At 39.6% G+C, this 19,237-nt stretch overlaps 2 protein-coding genes and 2 long non-coding RNA genes across 18 annotated transcripts; 1 reads left to right on the forward strand and 3 right to left on the reverse strand.

The window, feature by feature from the left end:
* Positions 1 to 643: 643 nt before the first annotated feature.
* On the reverse strand, positions 644 to 2,269 carry LOC147753413 (uncharacterized). Its single transcript, XR_015311327.1, has 2 exons — positions 1,492 to 2,269; positions 644 to 904 (listed from the first exon to the last, which is right to left on the reverse strand). It is a non-coding gene; the product is annotated as an uncharacterized LOC147753413 (long non-coding RNA).
* Positions 2,270 to 2,315: 46 nt separating this feature from the next.
* On the forward strand, positions 2,316 to 9,024 carry LOC111261022 (uncharacterized). Of its 13 annotated transcripts, none has more exons than XM_022834183.2 (15): positions 2,316 to 2,636; positions 2,906 to 2,989; positions 3,246 to 3,281; positions 3,396 to 3,455; positions 3,769 to 3,846; positions 3,993 to 4,160; positions 5,248 to 5,349; positions 5,672 to 5,731; positions 5,928 to 6,011; positions 6,274 to 6,306; positions 6,571 to 6,723; positions 7,186 to 7,218; positions 7,661 to 7,702; positions 8,052 to 8,252; positions 8,822 to 9,024. In XM_022834183.2, the coding sequence occupies exons 1-15, from the start codon at positions 2,445 to 2,447 to the stop codon at positions 8,888 to 8,890; spliced, it is 1,395 nt and encodes a 464-aa protein (XP_022689918.1). In that variant the 5' UTR covers positions 2,316 to 2,444; the 3' UTR covers positions 8,891 to 9,024. The 13 variants fall into 13 exon arrangements, 11 of the variants coding, with proteins under 11 accessions (XP_022689918.1, XP_022689919.1, XP_022689920.1 ...); XM_022834184.2 differs by having other exon boundaries at positions 4,002 to 4,160; XM_022834185.2 differs by having other exon boundaries at positions 3,408 to 3,455.
* LOC111261023 (uncharacterized) lies at positions 5,952 to 7,139 on the reverse strand. Its single transcript, XR_002680720.2, has 3 exons — positions 6,839 to 7,139; positions 6,254 to 6,344; positions 5,952 to 6,078 (listed from the first exon to the last, which is right to left on the reverse strand). It is a non-coding gene; the product is annotated as an uncharacterized LOC111261023 (long non-coding RNA).
* A 473-nt stretch (positions 9,025 to 9,497) lies between the features above and the next one.
* Positions 9,498 to 18,262, reverse strand: LOC111261021 (ornithine decarboxylase). Of its 3 annotated transcripts, none has more exons than XM_022834179.2 (10): positions 18,162 to 18,250; positions 16,822 to 16,979; positions 14,834 to 15,007; positions 13,378 to 13,556; positions 12,260 to 12,394; positions 11,801 to 11,966; positions 11,471 to 11,630; positions 11,045 to 11,185; positions 10,656 to 10,917; positions 9,498 to 10,462 (listed from the first exon to the last, which is right to left on the reverse strand). In XM_022834179.2, the coding sequence occupies exons 2-10, from the start codon at positions 16,927 to 16,929 to the stop codon at positions 10,384 to 10,386; spliced, it is 1,404 nt and encodes a 467-aa protein (XP_022689914.1). In that variant the 5' UTR covers positions 16,930 to 16,979; positions 18,162 to 18,250; the 3' UTR covers positions 9,498 to 10,383. The 3 variants fall into 3 exon arrangements, with proteins under 3 accessions (XP_022689914.1, XP_022689915.1, XP_022689917.1); XM_022834180.2 differs by lacking the exon at positions 18,162 to 18,250 and adding an exon at positions 17,894 to 18,120; XM_022834182.2 differs by lacking the exon at positions 16,822 to 16,979 and having other exon boundaries at positions 18,162 to 18,262.
* Between the last annotated feature and the right edge of the window lie 975 nt (positions 18,263 to 19,237).

Here is a 19,237-nt window from a genome sequence, read left to right on the forward strand (position 1 = left end):
TAAATTATTTTCTATTTGGGACTAATTATTTTCTATATTGTATATATATTGTATATAATGTATATTAAAGTAAGAGGAAAAAAAGCTCCAGCTAGGCTTTATGTCAAAACCTAGCTGGAGCATGTATATATATTAAGTGACTGAATGACCAACTATGTAATATTTTTGTGTATAGAAAATGTGTAGGGCTTTAGTGAGACATTATAAACAGATCGTGACTTGAAAAACGAAATATATACTCGGAATACTAAAAATATAGGTAAACTCGCTACGAAGACCTATTTTCAGAAAGCATAATGCTGCAAAAACAGAATACACTCGGATATCGAAAGATGGAAATAAACGCTTAATAAAAATACAGATTCTTAGTGTCCATATAAAATTATATTGGTTAGTAAATAGTTAATATTTACATAACAGAAACGCAGTTAGGAATGCAAATCATTGGCTTCTTTTTGTGTCAGCACAACAATAAAGTATCATTCAACAGTTACTAATGTGTGTATGTGTGCGGTATACGCTATATCGGGTGTAATGTCAGTACCTGCACACAGATTTTAGTTGTCTTTTCAAGATTGGTTGCACTTATACCACAATGCGACGCAAGATACTTTACGGTGTATATAAGGTCAGAATACACTACTTATGGCTGTATAAACTTTATTGCGTTTTAGGACCAACTGAGACAATCTAGATAATAGTAATAACTCTATATTTCAGAAAAACCAAGTGATGCATGTATATCGATCGGGAGTACTCTGTCAGCATATTTCACTCGTCAGCCCTCTTTCTCGATGACGCCAGTGCATCTAATAGAATGAATGGGGCGGGTCTGAGCTTTGTTCTAGCTGCTAGACTTGATCGGTGTAAGAAACGTCATTGATCCGATTATCAAGCTTTTGTGCTGCAAAATAAGGTCCAAGTTAAGGAATATGTGATAACGTATTACTGTGGCTTTGTATGCTCCTTTCAAAATGAGATGCTGGCTGGGTCGAAAAGATGACAAACTTTGGGCCAAATAAAGGTAGAAAAAACTATTTACGCATAGATAATGTAAACCTTAGGCGGGTTTGTATTAACATCCATTAAGTGTCTACGAATGTACCTACAAATCAACCCTCAGGTAAATCTGTGGGAATCACTTTCTTCAAGATAGGTGATATTTGTGGCTGAAAAAAATATCAAGCAATTTTTTAGGGAATTTCCAAAAAATTTCGGCTATAATGACGTTTTATGATGTTATACCGTATATTACATCTATAATTATTTATACAGCTTTCATGGTATAAAAATCGGTTACTTAATTTTGGTCGCATAGCGAAACACATCGTATATAAAATTCCAGAGAAAGGCCTATCGTCTGACACCTTACCGAACCAAACTTTCTTATTGAAATATAGATGCTACTTAATTGAAGATACTGTTGCCGTGTGCCGTTCCGTTCAATGAGAATAGGCTCTAGGTAAAGAGAATAAGTAGTTTACGTGTTACCTTTTCATTGCCTCCCCTTGGTCGCACTTCAGTTGTTCTGCGTCGAAGCTACGCTAGCTCGAAACAACGAACTCTCTCGCTGGTCAGTGTCCACTCGCGTGAACCCAATGTACTCAGCTGCTCAAGTGGAGAGCGTTGGCGAGAGCTATTAGTCTGACTAGTGGTGCCTAGGCCTTGAGCCAATCCTACTTTTGAAGCTCGCCGAGAAAACCCGTTCGAATGTGACAGACTATCATGACTGTCCTTGTCGTTTTCTAACAATCGTAAACGGATATGAGGAAGTGTTTGAAATTTGTAGTGGGCGTTTAGCCTGCTTCTGTTGCGATGATAGGGTAGTGCGGAAGAAATACTACTGCGGTGCCGAAATGACCCTATAGGTATTTAGCAAAATATCGATCCGTTTTTTGCTTTACGGAGACGCCAAGAAGAAAAAAAAACTGCAACGTAACAGATACGCAGAATTCCGTGTAACATTTTGTAGCCTGTTTTTTTTTTCTTTATCATGAAATACGATAAGGCGCAGTAAACAACTTTTACGGGATTAGGACTTAACAATTGATAGGGACAAAGCAACAGATAACAACAGTTCAGTAGTGATTTTGACGAATACAGGATCTATCGAATTTGTGGTCTTTAGCCACATGAACTATTTAATGTTGGCGGAAGCCTTCTTTGGTCAGATGCCGTTAGAAGTTCGAACATTTGAACTCGTTAAGACTATGCCTTACATACTGTTTACTGAGAACCATATAATGTTTACGTTAAAGTTCTGATCACAATAAAGGTCAGTTAAGCAAAGTAATGTCGCTTCAATTGCTCGTAGTCGAGGATAAAGCTCACTTGAATTGCGGTATTTCTACTGGATGGATGAAATTTTTTGTTCTAGGCAGAAGCCATTTGGTGTTTAGTCATAGGAAAGTTCACCTGCAATTACATTTCTTTCAACAAGCAGAATGGTATTGTCACTTTTGGTCATTGTAAGTGATCAGGCTAATATAACTGTCCTGCTAACAGTCTGGTGTTTGTTGTGCTTCGGCCCTCAACTGGTGAACAGCAACGAGTACCAAACGACTCCGAGACCCTCTCTGGATCAGTTACGACAGAAGGCTGCCGTTCAATGTTCCTATCGATATAGTAACAGCATTGTAAGTTAATATCAATGAACATTCATTAGAAGCAACGTTTTTGAATACTTTATATAGAACCTAGAAGATATAATACATATGTAGAGAAATATTCTATGTAAGTCTGCCAGCATGCTTGGCTTCTTAATTGCTTTCCTCGATGGTGGAAACAACCGAATATATCTATTTAATTTTCACTACCAGAAAAACCGCTTAAAGCAACTACTCGTTCCACGTAGAAACATCTGTACGTTCTTGTCACTGAAAAACGCCTCTATCTTGATTTTCAGTACAACGTTTCCGAGAGACAATGTCGAAACTGCGTTTTACGTTGGAGCGGCAAGGTCGACCAGCTCACAGAGGAAGCAGATAAAGTACGCTCATTAGTATTATTGTTACTATATTATAATAAAGCAGTTGGTTTCTGCTAGCAAAGAGCATTCAATGTTATTTTATGCGAGTGATTAGTCTCACAAGAGGGGCTAACCAACGGAAGACCTCATTTGCGGAGCCACATGTTCTTGGGCTAATATAACACGGAACAGACTTACGTTTAGGATACAGGTTCCGTCTTAAAAATATCTTAAGACTATGGAGACTTACTCTGCTTTCTTATACATCACTTTACAGCTCGTTTACCGAATGACATTCGACTGTCGGCCAATGGTAAGGGAGCTCCATTTTTCTAATGTTGCATAACGACTGACTAAACATAAAAGATTCTGACGGTAGATAATAATAATAACAATAACAGTAGTAATAAATACTGTAAAAAATTAGATTGATTTAAAGGAACAACTTCGAAGGCTGTGTCGATCATCATCTCTGCCGGAGAGAAGGGTATGTCGTTTTAATACATGGGCAGTTAATATGTAAAATACAAATGTTTTTTTCGTGCACACATTTAAATAGTGCTTTTTCCTATTAATTTGTACTGCTGAATTTGAAAAACAGCTTAAGCACTCGTGCTCTAAAAAGAACGTAATAACTTGTATGGGGTAATTATAATCCTTGGCTGAGAAGCTAAGGATAGCTAGTCTAGTATCGTCAGCAATATGTACGACACCGCATTACAGTGATTGCGCGATAAAATAAAAACAACTAATTAATTCACATAGGTGCTAATAGAGAATTGGTGTGTTTCCGATTACAGTCGCTACAGGCCTATATTGATTGTGACGACTGTCTTGCGCGGAACGGTGTCAAGGACGTTGGTACAACGTTTGACGAGGTATCACTGAGGCACACGTATCTGCCTACCTTTTGACAATGTAGTCTAATAGGAGGATCTTATAGAGATAATGTCTAAAGATAGCTTTTATTATTTTGCGAACAACATGTCTCCATAATATTCTGTGCATCTAATTCGGTTTTGAGGTACCACAGGTAATACAGGCGAGGCGGAACTGCATTCGTGTTGGCCATAAGGTGACAGTATTGACGTCGTCATTTGGTGGCAGAGTCTATAAAGACTTCAAGTATAACTACGATTATGAGCTTCTTAGAGAAGCATATCGCGAAGCCTGCGAGGAACATTTCAGCCAAGTAAATAACGTTTTTCTATGAAAACTAGACATTTAGCTCTGAGATTTTTTTAACGTGGGTTGTGGTAGACTTATATGGGCCATCAATGGCTTTGTACGAACGAGTCAGACGTTGAGAAAAGTTGGAACGAAAGCTTTTTTTTTTCAAGGAAGAAGTGTGATCGTGGTTGAAGAAAACGATGCAAAGTTAATTAAATCGAAGACCATTATTTGTCTAACATAGGCGTTCATGATGCCTTGGTGGGCAGTGTCACGCTGAATTCTAAAAGACCCAAATACTGACGCATTCAAAGGTTCTATTTTATATGTGAAACAGAGAAAAACTATTTTGTCAATCAAGACCAATTCAACCGTATGCTGAATATTGATAGTTCTGGTACGATTAATTATTCCTGATTGGTTATTATCGGTGGTTATCCCGAACGTGATACGTTCGCTTGTTATATTGTTGTAATCTATGGTAACTCTTCAGATGGGGTACGGTTAAATGATTAGCGCAATTTCTTTCAAAGACAATCGTAGACATGTGATATAAAGAGCTTTACTTTTATCTGACTTTTTACATATGCAAGCATCTATATATCTCCATTAGGCTGGCTTGAAGCTAGTTCCTGCAGTTACTTTATCCAGTTAACCATCGATGACACCTTGCTTCGTTTGTCCGAATATAATGATCGATATAGGCCCACCCCAAACTATCCGCGCAATTTTCCTTCAGTCTGTATTATTTTGCCAAGTTATAATTTAAGAAACGTTTTATAAAACGCAACAAATATCTCACTCGTCTAAATCATTTGCCCCGAACAAAGATCTAGTTACTGGCATTTCGCAACATCTTCAGCCTCTACACGTGTTATAAATGACAAAAAAATTTAACATACCATTTTTAAAACGAATGGTTTCTTGTGAGCCTAGAACGTGAGCTTCTCACGTGACTAGTTATATTGTTCAACATGAACACTTCCAACCTATAAATCAGTAAAGCCTCAAAGATCCTATAATATAAGAATGCTCATTAAACTTCGTGTTATTCTCTATAACTTCGTTTTAACCCACATAAACCCACTCATCTATTTCGTTTCTTATAGCAAGCAGCGTCAATGTGCAATGCGTGCTTCGATAACCTTTTCCTTTGGGCTGACTACTCCGTTGACCAGGCCTCTAAAAAGCTGCGCTCTTGTCTGCCCAGTGTATGTATACGACAAGATATTAAGGCTACACAAAACGTTCTTCATCAGTTACTCGCATGTGCGTGTGTAAGAGAGCTGAATCGGTGATATTTTACTTCAGCTCGCGATTTAGCTGCCTACTTACTATAGCTTTGAAAGCTCTGATAATCATCATCATTATAGCGAATCGTTTCACCGGTCAAATTTACAAAAAGTTACAAAAAAAAACTCGTCGATATTCATGAAATCTCATGTTATTAAGTAATATTAGCTTGGTGTCGACACCTTCTTGTCTATAGTGCAGTTATGATGAGGGCATTGCTTACTTTGACTTTTTATCTAGTTGTCGTACAAAGAGGTTATGGCGCGACGATGTCGGCTATTGAATCATCCTATCTACAGGGTACGTCCTACATAAATTTCTTTACCTGAACATAACTGGTCCTTCTGCAGTGTTCTTTTTGTTTAATAATAGAGTTTGCTATAACAGAACCGTTCTTTTCTCTAGCAATGAAGCAATACATTCTGTGAAGAAACACCACTAAAAAGTAGATGTTTTTTGGTTGACGCAACTTCTCTTATTTTTTGACGATCATCAGAATGTCTTCGTCCCAGTGAATTTCGAACAATGTCGGAAATGTTTCGAGAACTCCAGCATTCAGGAAAGTTCTTCAAGGGAACAGGTAATCATGTTTTTCATACATAATAATATAATTTACACGTGTATGGCGGCATCGATTTCCATGTGTCCTATGGGGATAAAACCGGCAACAAAGTTTATGGTTAAACAAGAGGCTATGACCTTACCCGAATTACTTGTACATTGTTAACGCGCAGATTTTTACTAGTAACATTGCTATGATTGTAGCTAGAAGAAAGGAACATAAATATCGAAAACCTAAAAAAATAATAGAAAAGTAATTACCTTCCAATTTTTCTTTGCAGCAACTGACTGTTTCATACGATTGCTTGCCGCCGGTAAACTTAGCGTGTTTTCTTGTCTAATTGGTATTTTTCTGAAATACGTCGATGCCCACGTGGCAGATTATTTGTATGCGTGATTCATTATTGATAAACTCACCCCTACTCGAGATGTTACTCTTGATCATTAAGACTGAGTTCGAGCAAAGAAGAGTCTGATCTTTCAAGGGGCTTTATTACTGATTTTTATGGAATATCGCCCCAGAATTGATGTCATAATAATTTATTTTTTTTATTTATATTTATGTTATTTTTTTCTAGGCTAACCCCTTGGAGGAGCTGCAACTGGAATTGTGCTCGAAGATCGACAAAGTTCTTCCATTTTGGAAGGAAGCACCTGAAAAGCAGCCGCGCAACCTTTGCTTCGAGTGGGCCAGCAAACAAAATTTGTCCGCTGGCATTGGGTACATTCAGGTATACCCAGGGTTTTAAAAAGCTTCACTGTAAAGCTGTTTCGATCGTGATTATTTGCCAGCTCCTTCAATTTCCAGTGTTATAACGAGGTTAAAAGTGAAGTTCCGTAACATACCATTGCAGCATATTAGGTCAAATTGGACTCTATGCGATCGGTATCCTTTTTCCTTGGCAGGCATGTAGATTAGGCTTCTTTCATGGCTTATCCCTGCTGCTAAATGCCATTCTGATCGTTAGATAAACTTTTCAACGTTATTACGAATTGTGTCCAGCTCCCTACTACAAAATGCTATACACATCGTTTTTACGAATGAAAATTACCTCAAATCAAAATTTGCTCGTTGTTACACCGAGCTGCGCGTAGTCGTATACTAATCTGTACAAGTAATAATTTCAATGGAATCATTGTATGGGAAATTAACAGATGCAATTCTCCTCTTACTTCGTCTGTTACCGCCTCAGTATAAGGCCGCATACCAGGAAATAGCTGAAAAGGTTCGTATTCAAAAAAGTATATCATTTAAGAATATCAAGCGTTATAGATTGGAGCTTGTTAGAGGCCTCCGAGAACGATTTGCTATTGGATTTACTTCAATGTGTTGGGCCCGCTATCTACGAATTTCGACCACCTAATTCAGCATTCACTGTCTACGCCTGGGGTAGGCTTGGGCTCTTTTGGGTGCTAGCTTATCTTAACACTAATAATCAATATGTTATCCGATTAGTGTTTTATGCGATACGTTTAGTTTAAGTTAAAGAGCGATTTAACAGCTCGCTGATATGCTTTAACTTGAATACGTTGACTAATCACTCTCTAAATTTACACCATGATGCATCGAGATACACCTTTACCGATTGACAAATTAATCCGACAAATTAAAAATGATACGTCATGTTAGCTATTCCCGTTCTAGTAAATGGATCCCTATATTTACAGATTATGAGTTACCTTATTGCAACGTGCTCAGAAGAACCTCAGGTGAGAAATCGTGGTACATGAGACTTGAACTGTACCCATGATTCTGTTAACAACTTCAATTGATCTTAGGCATAGAAATGCAATGCGTGAGAACCTGAACACGATTGAAATGTTCGTATACGATACGGCGCAAACAGAATAACGTGCCGATGGTTGTTGGAGCCATTTAAGCTCACTAACAGTTACTGGTCCTTTCTTGAGGTTTCTTGTCTATGAAATGGGCGTCTTCTGATAAACGGACACACGGAATTAATACTACGAGAAAAGCAAGCCCAAACTGAAGAGCTGGTTAGTGGTTAAAGCTGACAAATGCCATTGACCGTTTAATGATGTTTCACCGGTTGATTAGGAGGTGGAAAAATGTAAAAGCTGTATTCAGTTGACGCTTTCGGGAATACCGTCTTCGTTTTTACGAGTGACCCGTAAAAACTTCGAAGCTGCCTTCCGTTGTCTGCTCGTCAACAAAAACTGGGATTCGCTTGAGCTTGACAACGCTTTTACTACGGTACGTTCGTCGGACGACTCGGCTACAGGCGATTCTGTTGTTCCGGTGAGTCGCCTAACTAGCGTATTATAGTAAGATACGAAACTTTATGAGTGGCTTGTCATTTCGATCGCCGCGGCAGCCCAGAAGTAGGGAGAAAGAATGCTGAGCACACAAACGTGAGGTCTCATATTTAATCGCCGGGTGAGAGCAATGGTTATTTCAGACTTGATTTTTTATATCAGCCTCCTGTCGGCTCTATTGATTATAAGAGGGTGAGGCAAACGTCTTTTTTAAAAGTTGTAAACGAACCACTTAACAGTTTGAGACTCTTTGGTCTTCCTTCCTTAAATGTTTAGTGCACTTTGTTTTACTGCTACTTTTAACGGATTCAAAATCAAGACCCTCAAAATATTAAATGACCGTTTCAAACGTTGAAGATGTTTCTTTCCACGGCCCATAAGTCGGCGTTGGCTTTCAGCAGACGTAAAACATTTACTGTACGGGCATTAAAATGGTGACGAAGCTTTTCAATTGATGAGGAAAAGTGCAGAAAAGGCTCACATGTTTTGTTGTAGAACTCAGGGTTGTCTTAGCAGCCTTCTGGACTAACCTTCTCCACTGTGACATTGCAGAATCTGAACAATGGTAGACAAGCGAACTATACTAGAGGTCCAATAATTCGCATAGTCAGTGATGCCTGATGAAACCATCTATTAGGAAATGAACTGGAGGATACCGGCTATGATGCAGAAAGCACAAGTATGCCGCGGGCTCATTGGAAAGAGTTTGTGTCGTGATATCCGTATATAAAATATACCTTATATTTACTCCATAAGCGTAACTGATGACGAGTCGTTCTTGGTTGGAGTTGTCTTTCTAAATTACGAAAAATAGACATATACAATAAATAGCCTTTTTTTTTGAGACGTACTCATATGTTACTTATGCTAGAGCGTTCAGATCAACTCGTTGATCCTTTATTGCACCAGCTGCGCAAGGCAAAACCTACATTCACATTTAAAAATTATAATAGTAATTACTCTTTCTGGCAAACCAAATATGGAATTCCGTAATAGAAACATACCGCATTATGTTTAAGGGCTCGCGTACGCCAACAATTTAAAATCCGATTTATTCAACTGCACATTTTTGTCCTTTTAAGGCAACCTTGAATTAATAGTTCATATTTTGTAGAGTAAAATATCATATGTTTTCTGCGAGCTTTATTTTTTTCATACTTGTCCTTAACAAATCCTTCGAAATGCCTCCAGTAAATCGACTCTAAACAGTAAGAAATACACATAGTAATCGTTTCGTTTATAGTTTTTTGGAATATATTTGTTGAGTATTACAGGGTATATTATAGAGAGTTGTATATCACTAATATAGACTTTGTCTGTTTACGAGCTCCCATTTCATATGCATTTTTACACAAAATTTTCTTATCGATTTCATAGAAATTATTGACAGCTTAATCCGCCTATGGCAACGGTTCATCGGCGAAAATTTCGCACACTTCGTTCAGGTGCAGCCTGGTGATCTTATTGATCCTGTGAGTGTTTTCTCTCTGAGTCTTCAGGTATTCACAAGAACAGCAGCGACTATGACGATAACGTCTATCTAAGTATCGATATTAACCATCAGACTAAGTGTTCTGCCTTACACGCATAAGTAATTTCACGAGCCTACGAAGTTTTCTGGCAGATTACAGAAAATTAACTACCTTACACAAATTGTATTTATTGGATTTGCGGACGCTTTTCAAGTTTAATCATCCGTTATAATAGACTGATAACAGTGAGATGGGAAAGAATGTAGAACTTCCTATTTCACTTATATTTCTAATCTCCTCGAACAAGGGTTAAAGTCCGGGGCAGATGTGTTCTCTCGATTCCAGAGATGTTATTAAGCACAAGGTTGAATAAACAGACATAAATGCATCGACTTTGTCCTTAGTTGACGCCAAACGGACGTACGTAGAACGAACGGAGACCCTATTATTATACTGACAAATATTATCAGCGAGAACACATATGAGACATAAGACAAGAAATGCTCATGTTTTACGAAGTAAATCCTAAGATCTTAAGATGGCCATTTTTAGACAGATTAATAAAAAATGGTGCACGGGACTTCTCACGTCGTCTTGAAACGAGTAACTTCTCGGATCACGTTTACAAACCAGGCCTCCTACTCAGGCAGCATGATGGGCAGACTGGCCAAGATAATAAACCGGTGGAGTGCCAAAACCATTGAACCCACATTGGAACGCCCTGCAAAATGCCAGAGGTAAAACAAGATATATTAGCAGCTGCCGCATAGTGCTAATGGCAAGAATAATTCTGTGTGACCATATTTCTTTGAAATGCGTGGGAAAGAAATTGAAAAAAGAGATTGTGCTTCTTTAGCGATGAAAAGGTCAAACGCATACTGATTGTTGAATTTGCTTAAAAAACAGAAATACACCTCGAATACGTTCCCATATTGTCTATGAGGATCCACTGGTCACACTTGATGTCAATCGCATGGTCCCATTCTACGATCTGGTCGAAGGGGTTGCAGGTCGCTCCCCAAAGGACGGTTTTAGCATCAGGTTCAGGGTGCCCCACATTGGCGAGCTCTTCGTCCGTCTCTAAGCGATAATAGCGCAGATCAAGGAGAGGCAATGTAGCACGCGGGATTGCGTTGAAACGCGACTCGTTGAGGAAAACGTTACGGATGATAACAACTGCAAGTGGAGACAGTATTTGCCAAGCCCTGCTTTTAGGTGCAACTTGTTTAGTTGTCTTATTCGTAAGTGGTATTAGAGTTGGTTCATATCTACAAATATCGACTAAACCAAAATGTAAACCCACCGCGATGTTCGTCCTCAATAGTGTCCTCATCAACCACATCCTGCACATGCTTTTCAGAGTGTGATTCTGATAACCGGTTGAATGTTTTATAGACGGGCTGCATTCTTGCCATGCGTCCCTTTAGATCTGTTGACGTAGATGCTGCAACAATATCAGTAGTAGAAAACGGTCACTTGCGGTAAAACGTGCCGTGGATATTACCAGCCTAAATGTATCAAAATAAACTTCGAACCTATGCATCATTAGGCGACTTCTGCATCGCTCGACTTATACAGCTATCTAAGTTTTAGGCTCGATCCATTATACGATAGGGTGCATGTGCGCTGAATAGGGCTAAATAGGAATAAATATTGAAAGACTATCATTTAGATGGGAACGCCGTTTCACTAAGTGTTGAGACTCAACATTCATAGTTTTTATGCTCACCAGGATGCACTTCATCAATAACGCAATCCTTGACAGCAACTACTTTAGCGCAGAGAATCCACGCGGACGTAGAGAAGAATTGGCCAGGTTCTGCGATGATTTGAACCCCACAGCCGACCGGGAAGTTTCGCGCCAGTGAATTTTCAATTACAGCCGCCGCCTATATACAAACGTATATACATATACATACATACGTTTTTTTTGTATGCATTTAATACACTTCTATAATATAATATGGTTCAGGCATATTCGATTGTGCCTTTTTAAACATCTATGGCCCGACGTTCGCATTTTCGGTTCTTTCTTCCCGAAGATACCGGTGCAACTTACTTGAAGAAACTGTTTCCTTTTTCGTACACCTCCCGGAAACGACCCGCCGATATTAAGGATGCGCATGTTGAAGCCCATGTTATTAGCTTCGTCGAATACCTGCTTAGAGCGTCGGATTGACTCGTCATAGATGAGCGGTGAATCGAATCCTAAGCCCACGTGGAAGCTTTTAAAATCGGAAAGAACGAAATATACGCAAACAATATACATTTATTTTATTTAATTCCACATGTTATTTACGACAAATAGCTAGAGTGAAATTAAAAATGCCCATTTCTTCCTCGACAAATTACCTTTACTAGAAAACTTACAATTTGATACGTTGAGCACGATATGATGTCTAATAGTAGATGTCTGACGGACCGTATGCTTCCAAACATACAATAGCTAACGTTTAGTTAGACGACCTGCACGGGGCCAAATATCGGTCCTCTATATAATTGAAACGTTACTACTTACTGGGTGCCAACAACGTTCAGCTCGAGTTCCTGACATTTTCGGAGGATCTTGCTCACGAGCTCGGGCCCGGCGCCAAATTTCCGATTGAACGTGATCTTGCTCGTATGCTCGCTGCCCTGTAGACGAATTAGCACACTGCGAAAAATCACTACCTGATCCATCGGCGCGAACATTTCAACATAGTCAACAGAGCACTAGCTGAATTACTAATTTCTGTGAAATCAGAAAGTTATCGAAAAAACGTAACGAGTACAGTTCACGTAATAGTCTAGCACTACTCCGTTTCTTTAGCTCTACTATACGTTGATAGTAAACAGAAAGTAGCAATGCTGGATAATATTAACTTGAAACTGCGGTGGCTGTATGTGTGACTATCAAAGATATAAGCTTAGTAAATAGTGAAAACCACTTATCGATTACCAATGATGACGAATACACTTAAGGTCGAATAGTCGTACATCAGAATATCTGTAAATTTGCCTCATCTGTACACGTCGAACAGGGATATATTCTTAAAACACCGCTTTTTTTTTTGCAATTGTTAGTCGATATTATCAAATATCGCTGACACTGAGTCTTGTTGCGGGCGGTACCAAGTGTCACGAATTCGACACCGCTGCCAGGCTCGATATGTCTGTTTTTATACATTGACCTCGCTCGATAAGAGGAAGCAGGCCGATGAAAATTATAATTATCCAATCTAATTTGTCAGATAGCAAAATACCATAATTCGGTAGTGTCTATCTAGTCTATTTTATTAGTTTCAATTTTATTATCTAAGCAACTTCCTTCAGTCAATGTTTATTGCTAACACAAGGGTCAGTGTTACCGATTATCGCCAAGATCTCTGATTGACAGCGGAGACATTGCGACACTCAAGATCTAGTATAGCGAAATCGGCCTGTACACACGTTTGTCTTGGTGCCGGTGTATATTATTGGAAGTCAACGAAAAGGCTCACATACGCACTGGGAGTGCACTAATTCTCTGGAATGATCATCAACGATGCGTGCATTTGCTTAATTTAACTACTAGCGACATTTACGTAATCTCTGTACCCTTTGTCAGTGTAAGACTGCTCCTAATTCTGAAAACAAATATCTAGGTGCACCACTCACAGGGCTTGCTCCTTATAGGGAAAGATTTTCTCTAGTTCCTCAACAGAATCCACGGTCATAAGATTCGCTCCAACCTCACAGCCGAACGCGATATCCTTCCTGCATTTGGCGGTATTCGAAACAACAATATCCGACCCCCGAGCTCCCGGAACGTTGTCCAGAACGAAACGAATCTCACGCTGTGGATGGTACAGCATAGGATTGATCGTAAAATTGCATTACCTATAAAAAAAAACCTAACTATACCGATATTCTTAACGCTAATTGAGTTTAATAGGAATTTATAGCTTATATTTTGCCCAATGAGTTCGCATCGCGTCACAGGGAGTAAGGCAAGTTAGTGGTGTTAGTAAATCCACGAAATTGCCTGTACTCCGTGCAGTCGTAGTGCATATCAGCAACGTGTAACTGTATAGACGAATAACATAAAGACACAATGAGATTATACTTTCCCATCGATCCCTATTAAAACATGTCTTATTGCTATGTTATAATAACTCGTCTTTATGAAAAAAGAGAAATTTTAATCTCATAGTTCAAAAAATAACGTATTATATATTCGTTGCTGTTTCACTGTTTGAAGTCGAAGACCGTTGCGTGGACAGTGTCACTCGAGCTTCTTGCAGGCGATCTGCAGTGAACCCAGGAAGAAAGGTAGCTTACGAATATTACAGTTCATCATTGAACTTCGTCGGCAAAGTCATTCAGTGGATGCACCGAAAGCCGTTTATGTGAAAAGTCCACGAAGAAAACTCTGAACCGTGGTCAACTTAACTTAGTTGGGCGGTAATCAAGAACCACGTCGTAGTGATTCTTATTTCGCTCTGCTCTCACACTACATTAGTAACTTATTCTTGCATTGGATCGTGAGTTGCATGAACAGGTTATCTTACATGGTAATCGCAGACGGCCACATCAAAGGCTGGATGCAGTTCAACTGCCGTTCACAACCATAGGCAAATGCTCAAATACAAACCCTCACTGTTTTTACGGGAGTCTCTAGTAGAGGCGTTATCCACCACAGCCTCATGAGTCCTGGGTCACCGACCAGAGAATACGACGGACAGAGTCGGCATTGAGTAGCGGAGACTAGTGAGTGGAGCTAAGCTACTACATGATTTCAGGACAACGAGGCGGCTGTCTGGTATTGACCATAGTTTATACCAGAATAGAACAATAGCACTTTTTTTGTTTTTTCTTTTTTTAAAATCTCGATAGCTCTTGAAATTGTTCAAATTTCAATAGAAAGCTGAAGCTGCCAGTCGAGGCTTCATCGACTTTCGTACCCCAGACTGCATTGCAACGAAAGAGATAGCACTAGGTCATCTCATATAAGCTAGTGATGCTTTCGAAGAATGTTAGAAGAAATAACGATCTTGAATGACCTAGTTTTGCCTATTGATTTAGATTATATCGGGTCAATGTTATTAAATAATATTCGATGGATAGTACTTACTTGGTTCGAACAGTCAAATTTGACGCCATTTTCGAACAGAACTCTGGTAAATAGAGGATCAGGATTGGATTTGACAGCGTAGAATGGAGTGACACGGGGCAGATTTTCTTTCCACAATCGACATTTATACTCCGCATCCCGAAGGTCACACATGAAGAAAGCTTCATCGAATCGCTGTGAAATTGCCATAAGATTCAATACGATTAGATAAAGTATTATGAACGATAATGCCAGCTAGGTTTGCTCTTTTAAGTACAGGACGAAGTGAGATGTCTGGGCACCTAGTTTAGTTTCCATGCAATTTTACTTTTTGCAATTTGTCTTACTGCAATTTGTCTTTGTCGTTTTTCTGACCCCCCCCAGCGATCGACCATTCCGCATCTTATACGATACACCAAAGTACGTACGTCTTATATTAAGAGTTTTATTCGTTTAAAAGATATAGCAACGGATTGTTCAATACACTATCATCGGGTGATGCCAGCTTGAAACAGCGGCCGGACGTTAGATGTCTCTTCTCACAACAGCTCTGCGATGTGGTCGAATCATTACGGGTTTTACGACTTTCCGTCAAAAAAACCGAAAAACTAGAACAATCGTTTCCCACAGGAAGTCCTTTAAAGTGGCGTTATTGAGATCAACGAAGTGCATTGCGGAGCTTCCGTCTGTATATTGGCGTATTCGAGTACAAATGCTGGTTGCGAAATTCGCACATTAAAGACAGCTATATCCGAATAGTATATTCGTCTGCTCTTTTCATACAAATATCATAATAATCATTTGTTTATATTTTGATGTACAAATATGTGTACATCTATATAGAAGTGCACTGTGTTAATTGTCGGATTTTCAGAACACCATGATTATGGAAACACGTTTTGTGTAGACAATAGAGAGGTAATGGTAGAAAGGTACACTGAACGATACTGTACTAGTAATGTTGATATGATACGACGAATTCATCGGCGAGTACTATTATTTTATAATGCCTCACGGTTTTGGTATCTTATCTTCAAAATGTTTCGACTGTTCATAACAGACAAAAAAAAAAACTAAAAGATCACTCTATCGCTTAGCCGAACCCATGCGGCAAATGCGCAAAAAATTCTGTCTAACTAGCTAGTTGAGGGCCACCATATGGGGCCAGATTTTTCTAATGATTATCTGTAAACTCGTTTAGTTTTAACGTATATATACATCTTTTTTTTTTTTTCGAGTATCGAAGGTCACAATGAGAACGTGCCTCGTGTGGCAAACAGAAAATCTTTCTTTTGGCAGGCGAGGAGCCGACAAACCGATTTTACGCACGCTGCACATGGCATATTGTATTTTTGAACGAATCACGAAAAAAAAGTTGAATTTCATTCATAAAGGTTATAAAATTATACCTTTACTAGTTGTGCTCTCTATGATACCGTACAAACGTTACACGTTGATGACTTCTGTGCTTCCTTTAAAAGTTACCTCTTACTGCTAGCACAGGTGTAACCCAGATGTAGGATGCCTGCTGAAGCTTGAATGAATACCATCTTAGTATCTCAATAAGCTCCGAAGCTATATTAAAATCAATAAGTTTTTAAACAAACAAGTTGGGTTAAATAATTCACATACGGTAATTCTCTTATATACAGGCTAAAATTTTCTGTTATCACTGGGGCCTGGATCCGAACACTAAAATATCAATATACCCTCAAAAAAGCTGACGTCTTGCTGTCCAAAACATACGACCAGTTTATCAGTAGCCGATAATTAGTATGGTTAGAGCTTTCTGTGAATCTGAAGCTTTTAAGAACGGGCTGATACAAGCATTGGTAAATCATAGTTTTGTTCGATACGCACTCTAATGCACTGCCTTGGAGTGATCTTTTTGCCACCGTTTGCCGGTCGGACTAACTGCAAGCCTGGGCCTGTCCCATGATGTGCTAGTAGAGCTCATAACATGAGAAAAACATCGCTAGCTGAAAGTGTTGCACAGTAAAAGAACGTACACCCTGTCGTCGTATGATGTCGGAGGCTAGTTTGCGGCAGTCCGGAAGTGTCGACATTTCCCAGGGGTCAACATTGACCAGTTCTATGGCTTTACGAGTAGTAGGCATTTCGGCGTCTTACTATTGTATTCTTGCGGCTACCAATATTTCAGCTTAATCTAGAAACGTATGGACAACAAGAAATTAAACGGTGTTGCAGGAATAACATGTTGTTGCTATTATTACTGTTATTATTATCCGATAAAACCAGGTAACAAATGCGCTTCCTAAAACAACACAAATCTAGATTACATAAACTAGACATACTTGAAAAGGCCCGCTCACATGCGGGGAGATGAAGAATTTCTAAATTGCATATCGACACTGTATAATTTTTATCCTGTATCTTCCCTGAAACACCCTATCTCCAGCACTTAATCCGACAGCACAAGTCGACAGGATATACAGATTTTTATAAACGGCCTTGTTGTGTACAATACACATGCTTGAAAAACGTTCTAAACACTACCATATTCAATATGTCTAATGAAAAAAAGGTTTTATAAAAACATCTCCTACTATCCAAATCGAGCGAATATAAATCTAGAGAAACATATGTAGTTGCACTTAAATCCCTCGACATTAAAAACTACTTTGTTAAAACAATTACAATTGCGCCCTTTATATTGTATTTTTTTGAAGTTTGTGTACTACACTAAATTGAAATTTCGAACCTATTCGAAGTTAATGTTAAACATAAAAACACGAATAGTATCAATCTGTAATAAAATAACACTGGTCGATAAGTCCAAATGTATGTTTCGAGCTCTACAACCTGCACTGCTATTCAGAACACTACGTCTAATTTAGATGCTGTAATATCACCCAATCTCCTCATTGTTCTCAACAGAACTATTACATAAAAGATTTTCTGAGATTCACACTTGCTGGACACACAGAAACACACATATTGTTTACGTTGCACTACATTTAATTTGCACCAAATTCTGTTAGATATCCTTTAGATGGTAGATTTCAAAGGTTTTCGCGCTAAAAATTATGTTCCGTTGTGAAAATAGGAAGTTTCGCCTACAGACAACTAGGAAGAAGTAGACACACTGGGGGCATTCCGCAAAAACAGTAACCCTGGGACGACCGACTCATTTTACCACCGAAGATACCTCCTGGTGATCATCGTCCGTTCCCAAACAGCTAACGCAGAACAGGGGGTCAGGGTAGAATGGGGTAATAATGATACAACTGAACATATTACTCTAGTGCGCCTGGCTATTAGCACTATATCTGGTTCATTCCGTCACTAGCCATGCACGATTCCTCGTATCGATCAACATAGGACGCACCTTTAGCAGTGAGTCGTAAATTTAGACAGCTCCCCGGAGCCAAAAGGCAAGGCTTTTATGAAACCTCTACTTGGCATCGGTGCGAGCGCAATTGTGCGAGTGGGAGGGTGTAAAGGAGACGCTCGGGGAGAGTGCGGAACTCGCCGCCTATCGCTGCCGCCTCCGCCGTCCGACGAACACATATATAATCATCATCAGCATTAGCTGCAGCAGCATGATCATCAAAATCACTATCACCATCATGACTGGTTACTTTGTCGTCGTTCACCATCATCGTTCGTTCTAGTTAATTTTTTCTTGGCCTTTGTTGTTGTTGTTGTTGTTGTTCTGAATTATTGTGGTTCTTGTTACCCAACTGTATTGACCATGTTGCTGCTGCCTTTTCCGATCCGAATAAAGAAAAAGGATCTGGTGACTGCCTTCTTAATATCGACGAACCAATTGAAAGTCTACGTGTCCTGATAGAATCAATGTGCCGGTTCGTCGTTCTGGTTGGCCAGCGCCTGACGGTACCACCTCTTATCTTCCGGGCAGTACTAACTCCCGCTTTCCCCACGCTCCGGCTCTAATGGACCAAGGCGGCACCGACGACGAACCGTACAGCGTCCACCGATGCTACAGGCGCGATACGCTTACCAACTGGGCGGCAAGGCTTTTGGAGGAGGAAACCGATGTGCGCGACGTGAAATCGAGCAGCGTATGCGAAGGCGCAAGCAGTAGATCTTACTCTCTGTCATCCGCCTCCCGACGCGACCACCAACGCTGAGATAGGCGCTAAAATGGTGCTGATCATGACGTAGAGGTTCGCCATAGAGGAATGATCAATCGAAGCGGCTGCTTGGGTCTGATCTATGATGATATCGCAAATTGGCCGAGCCACAGGTGAAAACCGTCCGATGGAGTCTTTCAAGGCTTTGGGGTGCGATTGGCTGACAGTTTATGCGATGTTGTTCTGTGAATACCGTTCTGACAACAAAATAGATTCAATGGAGCGCCCGTGTTGACCGGCTCTATAGGAGATAAGAACCTAAGGGGCTTGGCGCTGCTAAGCTTTCGTTGTCACTTGTTTAAGGAAA

The sequence above is a fragment of the Varroa jacobsoni genome, unplaced genomic scaffold (assembly GCF_002532875.2).
Source record: "Varroa jacobsoni isolate VJ856 unplaced genomic scaffold, vjacob_1.0 scaffold_510, whole genome shotgun sequence".
Classification (NCBI taxonomy): domain Eukaryota; kingdom Metazoa; phylum Arthropoda; class Arachnida; order Mesostigmata; family Varroidae; genus Varroa; species Varroa jacobsoni.